The sequence below is a fragment of the Egretta garzetta genome, unplaced genomic scaffold, assembly GCF_000687185.1.
Source record: "Egretta garzetta isolate BGI_Z169 unplaced genomic scaffold, ASM68718v1 scaffold197, whole genome shotgun sequence".
NCBI lineage: Eukaryota > Metazoa > Chordata > Aves > Pelecaniformes > Ardeidae > Egretta > Egretta garzetta.
In genome coordinates, this window is record NW_009260274.1 from 1,301,143 (window position 1) to 1,314,736 (window position 13,594).

Consider the following 13,594-nt stretch of genomic DNA (forward strand, 5'->3'; position numbering starts at 1 on the left):
CTGTCCCGTGGACATTCCCCGTGCTGCAATACCTTTTTCCTGAGCCAGGAGGGAAATTTGTGGTGGGTGTAATTAAACTGTGTCGTAGGGGATGAGTACATAGGTTGCAGAGAAGATTGAGACTAATGTGCCAGAGTTGTGATTGCTGCAAGGCGTTATGTAAAGTCGGCAGATGTAGTTTAATATTGAACTGATTCAGAATGAAACGTTCCTGTTGATTCAGTGCCTTGCCATGTAGTGCATTATTCAGGATCATGGCAGTGGTTTCTCTTTGAGAATGGAAAAGACAATAAGAAAAAAATAAAGTTGCTGGAAAAAAACAGGCTCTTTAGTTCAAGGCAGGTTTTATGTCATTCCTTGTTTTGTTTCCCTTGTTGGGAAGAATTTAGTTTGCTTTTAGGTGAATCAAAAATTCCACTCAGAATTTTACTCTCTGTTACCTTGTTAAAGAATTCAGATTAGGGACCGCTACATTAGGTAATGATCAACTTTATTAGCAAATACATTTGCAAAAATGCCATGCTTGTCTTCTCTTTTGTAATTACACCCTGACTTTGGAAGAAAATGGATTCAGTCTTTCCTATGTTAAAAATACTGTTGTCCTGGTTTTGGCAGGGATAAAGTTAATTTTCTTCCTAGTAGCTGGCTCCTAGTTTCGGATTTAGGATGAGAAGAATGTTGATAACTCACTGATGGTTTCGTTGTTGCTGAGCAGGGCTTACACCAGTCAAGGACTTTTCAGCTTCCCCTGCTCTGCCAGGGGCACAAGAAGCTGGGAGGGGGCATGGCCAGGACAGCTGACCCCAACTGGCCCAAGGGCTATTCCAGACCATAGGGAATCATGCTCAGTATAGAAACTGGGGGGAGTTGATTGGGGGGAGTGATCGCTGCTCAGGAACTGGCTGGGTGTTGGTTGGTGCATGGTGAGCAGTTGTATCACTTGTTTTTCCTGCGTTTTGTTCCTTTCTCTCACTCGTCGTTTTCCTTTTCATTATTATTATTATATTTCAGTTATTAAACTGTTCTTATCTCAGCCCCTGAGTTTTCTTACTTTGCTCTTCAGATTCTCTCCTCCATCCCACCAGGGGCAGGGAGGGTGAGCGAGCGGCTGGGTGGGGCTTGGTTGCTGGGTGGGGCTTGGTTGCTGGCTGAAGTTAAACCACACAATTTTCTGCTGAAATGTCTGGGATATTCAGCTTTAATCACTATTCAAGTACTAACTATTCAAGTACAAAGCAATCAGTTAAAAAAAAAAGTCGTTAGAGTTGGTCAGGATGCTTGCAGTTAAACATTTCTTTATAGAAAACTGTAACATTTTTCTTAACTTTTTTTTTAGGAAAGCATGCATTCTGCAAGGCTGAGAACAGAAACTGTGCTTAAAACATGAAATAAAGAGCACGTGAGAGTGAACACTGTGGCTCCTGGGATGCTGGTTCAATTCTTATACCTGATGTAGATCAGAGGTTGGATCTTGTGTGTTGTGCCTCACAGGTGATGGCTAAAACCCACACACATGTAGTTAGGCTCTTGCTCTCTCCCCACCCTCTCCCTTCCCGCATTTTAAAAAATATGTTCTTTGAAAGATGTGGATTTTGTCCTAATATGGCATATAAAAATTTGAAAGCTTTGAAACCTTAGAACATTTCATAATATGGAAAAATAATTTCCCCTTGACTCACAGCCCTGTTATATTTCTTAGCGTGGAATAAGTCAAAAAGGAATATTTCAAGGTGCTGTGTTGATCATGACTTGCACAAATCAATCAACAGCTGTAGCTCTTTGTAAAATGTAAGTATAAGTTCTGTTTTAAAGCTGGTGCTTTCCATGTGCAGTTGTCTTAGCAGTAGTTGTTTGTGGTTACCCTAAGGATAGGAAAGCACTTCCCAAGGTTCCCCCCAATCTGAGCCCCCCTTAGCTGTGTCCTCAACATTAGGTTGAATGTTCAGTTGCTCAGTCACCATCCTAACCAGGTCCCCAGTTGCATCTCACTAACACCTGTGGATTTGTACTCTTTAGTATTACAGCAGAAAAAATACTCTTTGGAGTAAACATAATTCCTTAAGACTAATTCTGGGTGCTTGAGCAGTCTCAAGGGGGAGAAAAAAAATGAAATTAGCAAGTTGTATCTGAGGAGAGCCAACAAAGATAGCGGTGGTAACCTCTGTGGGGGGTTGGACTGGATGGGCTGGATCTGGTCCAAGCTAACGAGACGACCCCACAGAACCTAGGACTTAAAAATTTTTTTTTTCTTCTTCTTTCTTTGAAAAAGTCTTCTGTCCTTTTGCCTTGGACAACTCAGTTTACTGATGAATGAATGAACGATGCTCTCAGTTTATTCCAGATGAACTTCAGAGCAATGTCATGGCTTCTCATCAAAAAAGTTCTAACAGGGACCAAAGTTGTGGCTGTCATGGTCAGTGCGGTCCCTTTCCCTATTTTCCCTGAAGGGAAGTTGGCTTGGCGTCCTTCTGCTGCGATTGCCCACCCTGCTGCTCTCCAGGGCCGATTTCAGATGCTGCGGCCTGAGATTTAAACGCATATTTGGAGGACAATGCATCTGAACACAGTATGAATAATTTAGGTGCTTAAAGGCATTAGTCCTATTTAGAGAGGGAGAAAGCCTCCTCTAGAAAGATTATTCAGAATATCTGAGAAGAATTACACCTTCAAGGTACTGGGTGGACAATTTGGAAGCTTTGGAGAATTTAATATTCCCTGTAAATCTGTGACAATGCATAAAGCACACTTCAGATGTTTCCTGTACTAGTATTTTTCATAGAAAATGAAAGATTATTACCTCTCTTTGTAGTATACAGTACTTTTCTAAGAATTCTCTGTCAGGCAGCTGGTACAGAAGAACGTTTCCCTTCTGCAGTAATACAAGCCCGTAATTAAACCTGAACACAGCGAATAGAGCTATAAAGTAAATCAAACTGAGTGTTGAATTGTACCTTCATGCACCGGGTGGTAAACTCTTTATAACAAAACTCAAAGCTTCCTTTCTTTGCTGAGGAACCATGAATTGCAGCCTCTGTTTGCAGCGTTACTGTTGCTGTCACCTGCTGTAAATCCAGGGGGAAAAGAAAGCACAGAGGGAAGAAGCGGAAAGCACGTTTTGCTCATTTGCCTCCCTTCCCCACAGGGTGGTTGCTTGAAAATCTGTGGCACCTGGGCTCATGGATGGAAGATGCCACCCCAAAGGAGACCCAAGTGTTTTGAGCCATCTTCTGAGTGGAGTGGCTTGAACTTTGTAAGATCAGATTGGATCAGTGGAAAGGCTCCCATGGCTTTCAGCAAGTAGGGTTTTCTCTGATGTGTACCTCTGGCACTATCTGATTGGTGGAAAAGTTGGGCTAAATCCAGAATTCGGTGAACTTCGTGGCGCTCCCTTGCCATCAACTCTGTATAATGAAGATAACTTCTTGCATGGGTGGAGGGGAGGGGGGCACGCTTGCAGGGCCAGTGTCCCATCTCATCTCTTCTTGTTCAGAACCCTGTCATTGACGGCTCATGTGCTTCCCCTGGGAGGTGTCAGTGATGGGAGAGGAGGACAGATGTTTTACCCTACTTCACCAAAGCATATAATCTCTTGATGCTACTGTACCATTGACTCCTAAAATCGTGCCTGCCCAGGATGCCCTCGTGTTATCTGCCACCGTACAGACAAGCTGTCAAAATGTTAGCGGGGATTTGACACTAAAATGACTCAGGAAGACAGCCTGGAATAAGGCTTACAGGTTTATTTGGCATTTTTATGTTGTTTTTCTCTAAAGATAGTTCTCAGTATTATGTCAGCATCCAAAGCAGCAGTGGTGATAATGGGCTAGTCGAAGCGAATGATGGATTAAGCTTGGTTTGCAGGGGTGCCAAACTCAGTACTGAAGGGTGGGGGCTGTCTGTAGGGAGGGTGTTGGTCTCCATTTTCTTGTTCAGCAGACTTAAAATAGTAGCGCAAAGGCTGGGCATATCGAGCCTTTCCTGATGAGCGCGAGGGAAAGGGAGTATAAAAATAAAGTATTTTTAAACATATCTTGCAGTCTGATTGCCTGCTAGATTCTCCGTTACTTCTCATAATATGCTTGAAAAGTTTTATTTGTGCCTCGAGGGCGATGAGCCTGTCTTCATTTAGGGATGCGGATAATACCACCGTGCTATTGACAGTTTTATGCACTCTCGCTAGCAGCCTGCCTCTGTTATTTACTCACTTGTACATGTGTTGCCTTGCAAAAGCAGTACAATTTTCTACCCTCCGAGTTATAATTGCATCCTGGGCTGCCTTGTTACAGACCCTATTCCTGTAGCGTGAGGTGAAAGAGCCAGTTGTTGCCATTATAAATTTTAATTTTTTTTTTCCTATGTATAATTGAGCCTGGATAGTCATTATGGTTTTTCCTAGATTCATAATTAAAGAAACCTCGAAGGAGAGCTTTGTAACTGTTATAAGGGCAAAAGAGGAGGTAACGTTCAGCTTGAGCTTGTTGTTTACAAACAAGTAAATTTGAGCTTCCAGAAATTTTGGATTTGTTAGCTGAAAATTCATGAGGGTCTAGAAACACTTAAGCAAGAGAACAGTGTAGCAAGGTCAGTCACATCTGTTCATCACTTGAATTATATTTGTAAGACTTTATGTGGAATTCAGTGCCAAAAGAGTTAAGTTTTATGAATTTTTATGAATTATGAGGTCCTCATAAATTCTATGCAATTACTAAAATTGCTGGACATTTCATTTTGTTATTTTAAAAAATAAAATTATGTTATTTTGCTTTTTAAAACCAAGAGTTCCATGTGTTGGACTCCGTGTGACATCCCTCATGCATGCTTCATTTTGTCGCTCATTCTGCCAGGTGTTCTTTTGGTTGGTAGTTTTTTCCCCCAACACCCCCAATGTCCTACCATCTTGTTGAAAGGGGATTTGGAAAGATGCTTCTCATCAGGGGGTATATTTTGGTCCAGGTCTCTTGATTCGTCCCCAACAGGAAGTATTTCTTCCTTGGATGGGGGTGATCCAACAGATCCATTAGTTTGGCTCTGCTAGTTTTTGGGTGAGAAGCTGAGTCAGAAACGGTGCCTGGTTAGTTCTGGTGAAGTTGCAGGAGAATGACCAAAACGCCTATTGGACACTTTGCTGGCCTATAGGAAGAGGAATATTGTCTTCTGTGGGGACCTGAACAGTTTCTGTTGTGGAAAATAGGTTTTGTAGGTGGAGATTGCTGAAAAACAGGGGGCAGTTATCATCAATTCCGTTGATAATTGATATTACAGTTTTTTATTGATTGAATTATCTCATTCTTCATGCTTGCCTGCTTTATAAAGTGGACTGTGAAACACATTTTTTCTGTTTTGTTTTTCTGAAAGTAATATAAAAAATATTAAAAATATATATTTTATATATATATAAAAAGTATTATACTTTAAAGCCTGAAGCTTTACCACATGCTCTTTTGTACTATATTCTTCCACGGGCAGGCAGGTGCCTGATATAAAGTTAGTCTGTTTGATGTAGACCGTGGATATTGAACCAAGTTGAACGTTCCTCCATGTCTGATTTGTTTTGTTTGCTCCAGGTGAAGAAGTACCACATCACCTCTGCTCAGAGTTTCCCCGTCCTGAGGTTGTGCCTTGTGAAATCCCTTGTGCAACGGACTGTGTCATCAGCGAGTGGTCCCCGTGGTCCCCGTGTTCCCACTCATGCTCCAGTAAAAACGCTGAGGGCAGTCAAAGCAGGAGCAGGTCCATCTTGGCCCTTCCAGCCGAGGGTGAGTGGTAAACATTTTGGATTAGTCGCTGTTTGTTTGTTTAATGAGTTGACTTGCATTCCTCAGCCAACCTGTATTTAGATCAGAGCTAATCCCACTACTATAGCAATGAGGAGTAATACTTAATGCTCGTCTGCACTTCATGCCTAGCGACTAAAATATCTTTATGGGCTTCAGTTAATGCATGTGTCACTTAGAGAAATTCTGTCGCAGTTCAAAATTATTTACTTCAGCCTATGAATTATTGTCTATCGAGGGCTGGTCTGGGTGTGAATTTACTTCAGGAGAGCTACATCCTATACTAATGAAATTGCTGCATGACACAAACTCATCATGTGAGTGTCTTTATATAGGAACATATTAGTAGTGATTTAGAAAAGACTAGTGAGCTGTGAAAAATGAGGAAATAGAAAAGGACCTGTTTATTTTATTAATGGAGACCTAGAATGTATTGACCTTCTTGTTTTTCTATTGGAATAAATAAATAGCTCATGATGAATGTATGTAATTTTCTCTGTATCTTCATGGATGCATCATGTATCTGGATTTTTACATATCAACATCAGTGATACAATTATTTACACAAACTATTCATATTAGAAGTATGGTGTTCTAACTACATTTACACATACAGTAATTCATTTATGTGTTGGTTTATCACACAGGATTTGAATGATATTGCATCAAGTGCATAAAAATTAATAAAATGTGAATAGGTCTAGCAGACTAAAGTCTTGTTGACACAACAAAAAATATCTACTAGTGTCAGCACTATGTGCCACTAATGCAGCAGCAAAACACTCTTAGATGCAAATCTAGTCTAGGACAAGCTCTGTTAAGTGCTATTTTGTAAATTAGCATTAAAGCCACCCACTGTTTCTGAGGCAATGTAAGGATTTGATCTTGCAAACCCTTACTCATGTGAATGGTCTGTATTCACATAAACATCCTTATAAGCACTTGCGAAGGAAATTTTCATCCTTCAGGATGAAAACTGCTGTGTAATTGTCGATTGAATGATAATAACTACTACTAAAAAAAGTCTATGAGCTAGAGAATAATTAAAATGAAAAATACAATTGGCTTCAGATTTTCCATGGAAGCAGCGAAATGCAAATAACAGATAAACATGAAATTATGGAAGTGAAGTGTTGAAGAAGTGAATTCTGGAAGTACATAAGCTCAGTCATCTCAACCTGAAACACACTAAACTAAAAATTGTGTGCTTTGAACTGAATACTTCAAGTTTCTCAGGAAGGAATAATTAACTTTAAAATCAAACGCCCCAACTTTTTCTGTACATCTTTAGCAATGAGAATAATGGTTTGCTCTGCAGCGTCACACATCTGCATGCAGATAAATAGTTATTGTTTTGAATTTGTGGAGAGTGGATGTGGATTTAATACCATTATCAGTGCAATACTGTGGCAATGTTATGTTGCCTGCTTTCTCTGACACTCTCCTACTCAGCTCACAGATGAGCCACTGACTTCTGCAGAGCTCTGGTACCTTTTGGTACCAGGACATTTTGTCCTCTGTTGACTGAGGCAATGTTAGCTGTGGCTCTACTGTCTCGGGACCTCTGGATGCCATCCCACAGGCTGACTTCACTTCAAACCCTTGGGTCCTTTTCTCCAAGCTGTTCACCGGATCCCAGAGTATGATAACCTGTTGATGAAACTAGAGGGACTTGGTTTAAATCAGGTTTTAAAAGGTATTTCTTTATACAGTAAACTTCTGAAACTTGGTACAAGAGGAGGCTGTGGAGGCAGGCAATCTCAGCAGGTTTAAAACGGATTAGAGAAACTGGTGAGGAACAGGTCTATAAAAGGTCCTTAAATGCCTACTAAAAGGGCTAGGCAGTGGCATGTGTTCTTGCTTTCCTTGTACAAAAGCTGTCAATGAACTGCAGAAAGTGGCCAGGCTCTTGTGCTAAACAGCATCTCCTGCTTTCAGTTTGGCAGACAGACTGCTGGTTGGATGGACGAAGTGGCATTTCTTATGTTTTTAAGTTAAAACTGCCTGTTATTACCCTCCCTTGTTTAGGAGAGCTTCCTTACCATGGGTATTCTTGAAAAAGACCAGCTTAATTTTTCCCTGGGAAGCTCAAAATTTGAGTTAGGTCTTTTATTTTTTCCTAATGGAGCAGGCATTTTGCAATTATTTTTTTTTTTATTTTGGATGTGCTCAAACACATAAGAGCAATAATTGGCCTGTGTTTTTCCTGCCAAGTCAAAATCTTCAGGAAAGTAAGTTACCTGGGGCATTTTCTACTCCATCTTCATACTAAACATGCTGTGAGACTGAGTACTGGAATAGTTCATTTGCATGAAAAGATGAACGGTAATGTGACGTGATTATCCAAATCAGTGTGCTAAGAAATTTCTATCCCCCTCTCTTTTCTCAGTGCTGTTGGTTGTGGCCATCTGGGGTCATACCTTATCTGAGAAGGCTCAGTCCTGCAAGGCGATAGGCATCCCTTTGAGGAGCAATATGCCTTCATCTCCTCTTGATTTTAGTAGGGCGTAAAGATGCTCTGAACCTTGTGGTATCTGGCCCCAACACTTCAGTTCTTTCAAAACCTGTAACACTTTTGCCATGTCACGCATTGCCAGATTCTCCCTCCTGGAAGAGAATGGTTTTGATTTTAGTCATTTTTATTTCTTTCTTCCTAAAATGATAGTGCTTACTGTTACAATTTCACTGCATTACTCCTTAGCTTTTGAGCTATGAACATCTGCTGCTTTTATGGGATAAATTCAGGCTGCTGGCTAAAGTGTTAAAGCTTCTGGGGAGGCTGCTCAAAATCGTGTACTTCGTGGATTTATTACAAATTGTTGACAAAGTGCAGTAGCTTAGCAAAATCTTGGGATGCCAATTTGAAGGATGCTGCTTCAGAAAAGTAAAGGCTTCATATTAAAAACTTCTCTTTCATGTTTTCCCCCCCTTGATTTGTGGGTGTGGGTATCATTTGATACATTCCTCCATCAGTCCAGTCCAGCATCTTTAAGGCAACGCGTGAATAGAGTCCAAATATTAGAAAGAGATGTTCCTCCTTGGGAAATTAGCAAGGAGAATGAACATAAAAATAATGTTTAATTTGTCTATAAACCTAATTGCATGTTTGCTGAGTGATACTGGCATTTAAATGGAATCAACTTGGCTGTGTGTAGGAGTATCAATAAGGTAACTCAGAAATATGCTTTGCCTATTTCTGTTTCCATTATGCATTGGAATACAATTTTATGCAAGGCTAGTTTAATGGGGAAACGATATTTTAGAAGGTTGTTATTGTAGCCATAAAGGTCAACAGCTTTATTTAAGCTTTATTTATTTATTTATTTTAAATGGGAAAAAAAGAAGATATTAAGCAAACCTACCATTTTCATTCATTTTTCCATGTCTTCCTTTTGCCACATGCCAGAGGATAAAATACGGTATTCTCTTGACTGCTTCCAGGTGGAAAAGCCTGTCCTCCTGACCGAGCCCTGCAGGAGCACCGTGCCTGTAATGATCACCCATGCGTGCATTTCTTCTGGGAAACTTCTCCCTGGAGTTCCTGCTCTGAAGCCGCGCTGGTAACTGCGCTCAATGCAACTGCTCATTGGAGCGGAGAAGCCACGTGTGGAGTGGGCATACAGACGAGGAATGTCTTCTGCAGGAAGAGCAGTTCTGGCCAGGTCACGCCTAAAAGGTATTTAAAGAAAGGTTATTAGTGATTATTTGTAGTTGGAATACGTGACATCTGAAAGAATTTTCAGCTAGCGTAGGGAATCTGCAGCTTTGAAAATAATTTAATTTCAGGACTAATTCTCCAGCTACTATTCCAGCACTACTATGAAAGGTATACTCATATATAAAAAAAATAAATAGCTAGCCCATTTTCATTTTCTGTGTAAATCCAAGCAAAACACATGTTTTTAGTGGTGTAGATTTTTTGCTGTAGCTCCTCTGTCATTCTAATTTACAATTTTTTCCTGAAGGACAGGTGTGAGGTAAATGTAAAGTACATCTGATTATAACGTTCATCGATACATTATTAACAATGCTCTAATAAAATAGAAAGTAAATAGAGTTTGCTTTATATTTATACCACAATAACAATGTGGCAGAACCATAGGCATGATCTATATTGTTCAGTTGATTTATATAGCTTCTATAATGTGATACTGACACGACAGAATTATGTATTCTGCGGTACAAATACTCTGCATTTTGCTTTGCTTTACTAAATGAGGAAAATAAGTAGCACAGATGTTTTCCCTAATATAAAAAAATTAAGACATTGCTAATTATTTTTTACACCGTTAATGAGTCTAGAGACTTGCAAGCGAGTTTCATTTCTTATTGTAGCTCTCAAAACAATCCCGTTTGTATAAGCAGACTGTGTTGATTTCAGTAAAGTTAATTAAAATTCTTGAGGTTAATGAGATTAATTAAATAAAAGGAAAGAAATCTAGTATTTATTTATATCTAGAATCCATTGATATGCTGTAACTTTACCTAATTAAACATACTGTTTATAGAGCTATGTAATGTCTAAAATAGTTGTTTGCCCCCTCCGCTCTTGAGATGGCGTAGGGGAAATGGAACTGAAGGGAGTACATAAATACTCATGGGAAGTATGTGAAGGGAAAACAGAATTTCAGATCCTGGAAAATAAGATATTTGTGTACTGAGGACTTCAGAAAGGGGCTCTCCTTGGCTTTGGTATCACAGCTTCAGTGCTGCAGCGTTCCTTGTGTACTGTAAATGGCTGGAGCAGAACGGACAGTTGCGTCCTTAAAAGAGCTTCTTAGTGAATTTGTTTCTCTTGCTGCAGCACTGCCTATTGTTCTTATGGTAATAATCATCTTAAAAATAAAAAACTTAGACATCTAGAAGTTTTTAGAAAGGTGGTTCTAAGTGAAGGAATAAAACCTGTGTGTTTCAGAATTACCTCGTTACCTCCCAGGAGGGTCTGGGCTGGTCTGGTGCTGGAGGGGAGGGCAGCCCTCCTCCCTGTGGCTGTGTTATATTTTTAGTTATTGAAAACTGACCCAAAGTAATGTTGGGTTTAGAACTGCTGTGGTGAAAGTCTACTGTTTATATGGCTTCAGAAATGGGATGCGTTATATAAATAAATAAATAACCTTTATGTGTTGGTATACTGATTTATTTTTTTTTTTTATATTCTACATTTTTACTGATTACATGAAGAACAATTACACCATATCAGAAGAAGGTGCAAGGCACAGAAAGCCAAATAAATCTAAAACTTTTGCAGAAAAATATTTCGATGCTTCTCTAAGATAACAGAAATCTTCCTCTATGATAATTGTGCTTAATGAGAAGACGTGTCTCTTTGTATTTATTTGCTTTTAAATGATACCTCTAACTATCTTATTACTATCTCAGTAACAGAATCATGACTTCAAGGTTTATTTTCTTTCCAAAATGAGGTCATTTTGGGTTGTATACATCACTAAGTATTTTTGAGTGATTTTTCCAAATAATAAAACTTAAAAAAGAGTAATTCCCTTTCTGCTTCCCCATGTGAAATGCAAGATCTGCCTGATCCCAGAAAATGATCCCTTTTCCACCCTTTGAGCTTTTAAATATTAACTGAAACTTTTATTAGAATATGCATGACATTTTTCACTTAGGAGTTATAAATTAATTTAAAAAATAAAAAAATAAGGGGTATCTTTGGTATGTCAGTACACTCACAGCCCTGTGAGAGTCTTGGGAGTAAAACATTTCCTTGTAGTTTTAATTTTTTATTATATTTTATCTTTGCGTTTGGATGAATAGGTGCCCAGAGTCCATCAGACCTGAGACTGTTCGGCCATGTCTCCTCCTCTGCAAGAAAGACTGCATTGTTACGGCGTTCAGTGAGTGGACTCGCTGCCCAACAGCATGTCAGCCTGGTAAGCCTTTAAGAAGAGGTCAACATTTGTGGAAGAATTGGAGAATTGGCCTAGAAACGTGTGGTAGTTGTAGTTCACATCAGTGTAGTAATTTTTAGGGCATTCATCTGCATGAGTTTTGGACTTGGGATGGTGTTGACACTGATGATGTTGCGGGTGCGTGGGATCCTCGTGAGCAGATTTGGAGATACAAGTTCTCCTTACCTAGAATAAATTCCTTCTGGGCTTCTGCCTTCAATATCAGAAGTCCAAGGCCCCAGCGTTGTATGGCTATACATGGAATTACTACATTATATGAAATTTATTTCTCTTGACTGGCCTAGATATATGTACAGAGTTGTGCAAATAGTCTCTGCACTTCATGGTTTTTCAAGGACCATGCATTTCTTTGATCTAGTTGGTTAGCTTTTGGACACTAGGTGTTTAGTGACGTTTCTTTATAAGGATCTAGTGCTGGGTTTAGTGACAAATTTGTGTGTTCCATTAATTGTTCAGATGAAAGCCTTCTCAGTTATCAGAATATTTCATTTTTTTTGCTGGCTTCCTTGCCCTTCAAAGACTTTCAGTGGATGCTCTACCATAGTCCTTGTTAGATTTTACAGGAAAATGAGTTGCTTTCTAAAACAGTGAATCCTGTTTTAATTAGGAATTTATTTTTAGACTTTAAATGAGCTGCCTATGAACAAGTAGAATAAATTACCTGGTAAATTACTTTGTTTATTAAATAATAGTCTACAATTAAAATGAGAAGAAATTAATTATTTAACCTCCTTGGCAGTGTTATCATTTTAATATAATTCTAAATTAAAACTTCTTAGATGGGAGTGTTTGCTTTTTGCTAGATCTGTTATTGATATGGCTGCATTGCAAGATTATTTTTTTTTTTAATTTGCACTGTGCAATTAAAACCTCAGCATGATAATGAAATTTCAAAACCACTATGCATATGTGAGTTTTTAGGGGGTTTGTTTTTTTTCTAGAAAAGTTGTATTTAATGAAAACAGTATACAGATGGTGAATTACTAAGCAGATCAAGCAGGAACAGGTATTGCCTGGCAGATTTAAAATTAAATGTGTACCGGCATAAGATCAGAGCTTAGACAAACATGCAATCACTAAATCAGGTTTACACAGAACTTTACCGGTTAAGCTGTTTGTAGTTTATCTGAGAAAATGCGTCCAACTTTCCTACATTTAAATGTCATCAGACAACAGGCTGTCTTCTGGCGAAGGATTATCTCATACCTCAGAAGTGTAGACAGCGGTGAACTTAGGGCAATAACAGATGGACGGACAACATAATTCACAAAAGAAGTGCAATTGAATCCAAACACCTGTTGGTGAGGCAGGAACAGGGAGGTTGTTGCAAGTTATTGATTCTCTGCCATTTCAGATACTTAAAGGTGACAACTGTCTACCTCAGTCTCCTATAATATATCTGTTTTAATGGGTCTTTGAGGATGAATCGAAACAAGAATCGAAGAATCAATGTGGAGGTTTCAGAATATGGAATAGTTTGAATGAGCAGCATGTAGATTTTCCTCTGTGGCCGCCGTAGCTGGTGGTGAAGGTGTCTTGGGGAGGTAACTGCTTTCAGCATGGGTGATGTGCTCTCTGGTCTGTCAGCATAGATTTAAAATGGGGAGATTAAAAAAAAAAAAAGCAAACACCTAACAATAAATACCATTTTCCCTCTCCCTCCTGAAAAGAGATGGTACCTATGAATGTCTCTCCTCTTCTGGGCAATGGCTGTCGGTGGGAAGGTTAGAAATGTCACTGTTGTTTAATTTTCTAAACAAGTTTATGTGAAATGTTAGGTAATAACTGTCTAATTTATTTCCCCATGCCTAAAATCAGATTTGAAATGAGATGGGGTAAAAGTGGATAACATACATGGTGTGCCATGATGAGAAATTCCAATGACCTCTA

General features: G+C 39.2%; 1 protein-coding gene across 1 annotated transcript in view; it reads left to right on the forward strand.

Annotated features, from left to right (window-relative positions):
- THSD7B (thrombospondin type 1 domain containing 7B) overlaps positions 1-13,594 on the forward strand; it is a 271,160-nt gene that overhangs the window by 113,386 nt on the left and 144,180 nt on the right. Inside the window, exons 7-9 of the mRNA XM_009642486.1 lie at positions 5,565-5,756; positions 9,216-9,450; positions 11,550-11,665. Of these exons, the coding sequence (XP_009640781.1) occupies positions 5,565-5,756; positions 9,216-9,450; positions 11,550-11,665 (543 nt within the window). The remainder of the gene's footprint in view (positions 1-5,564; positions 5,757-9,215; positions 9,451-11,549; positions 11,666-13,594) is intronic.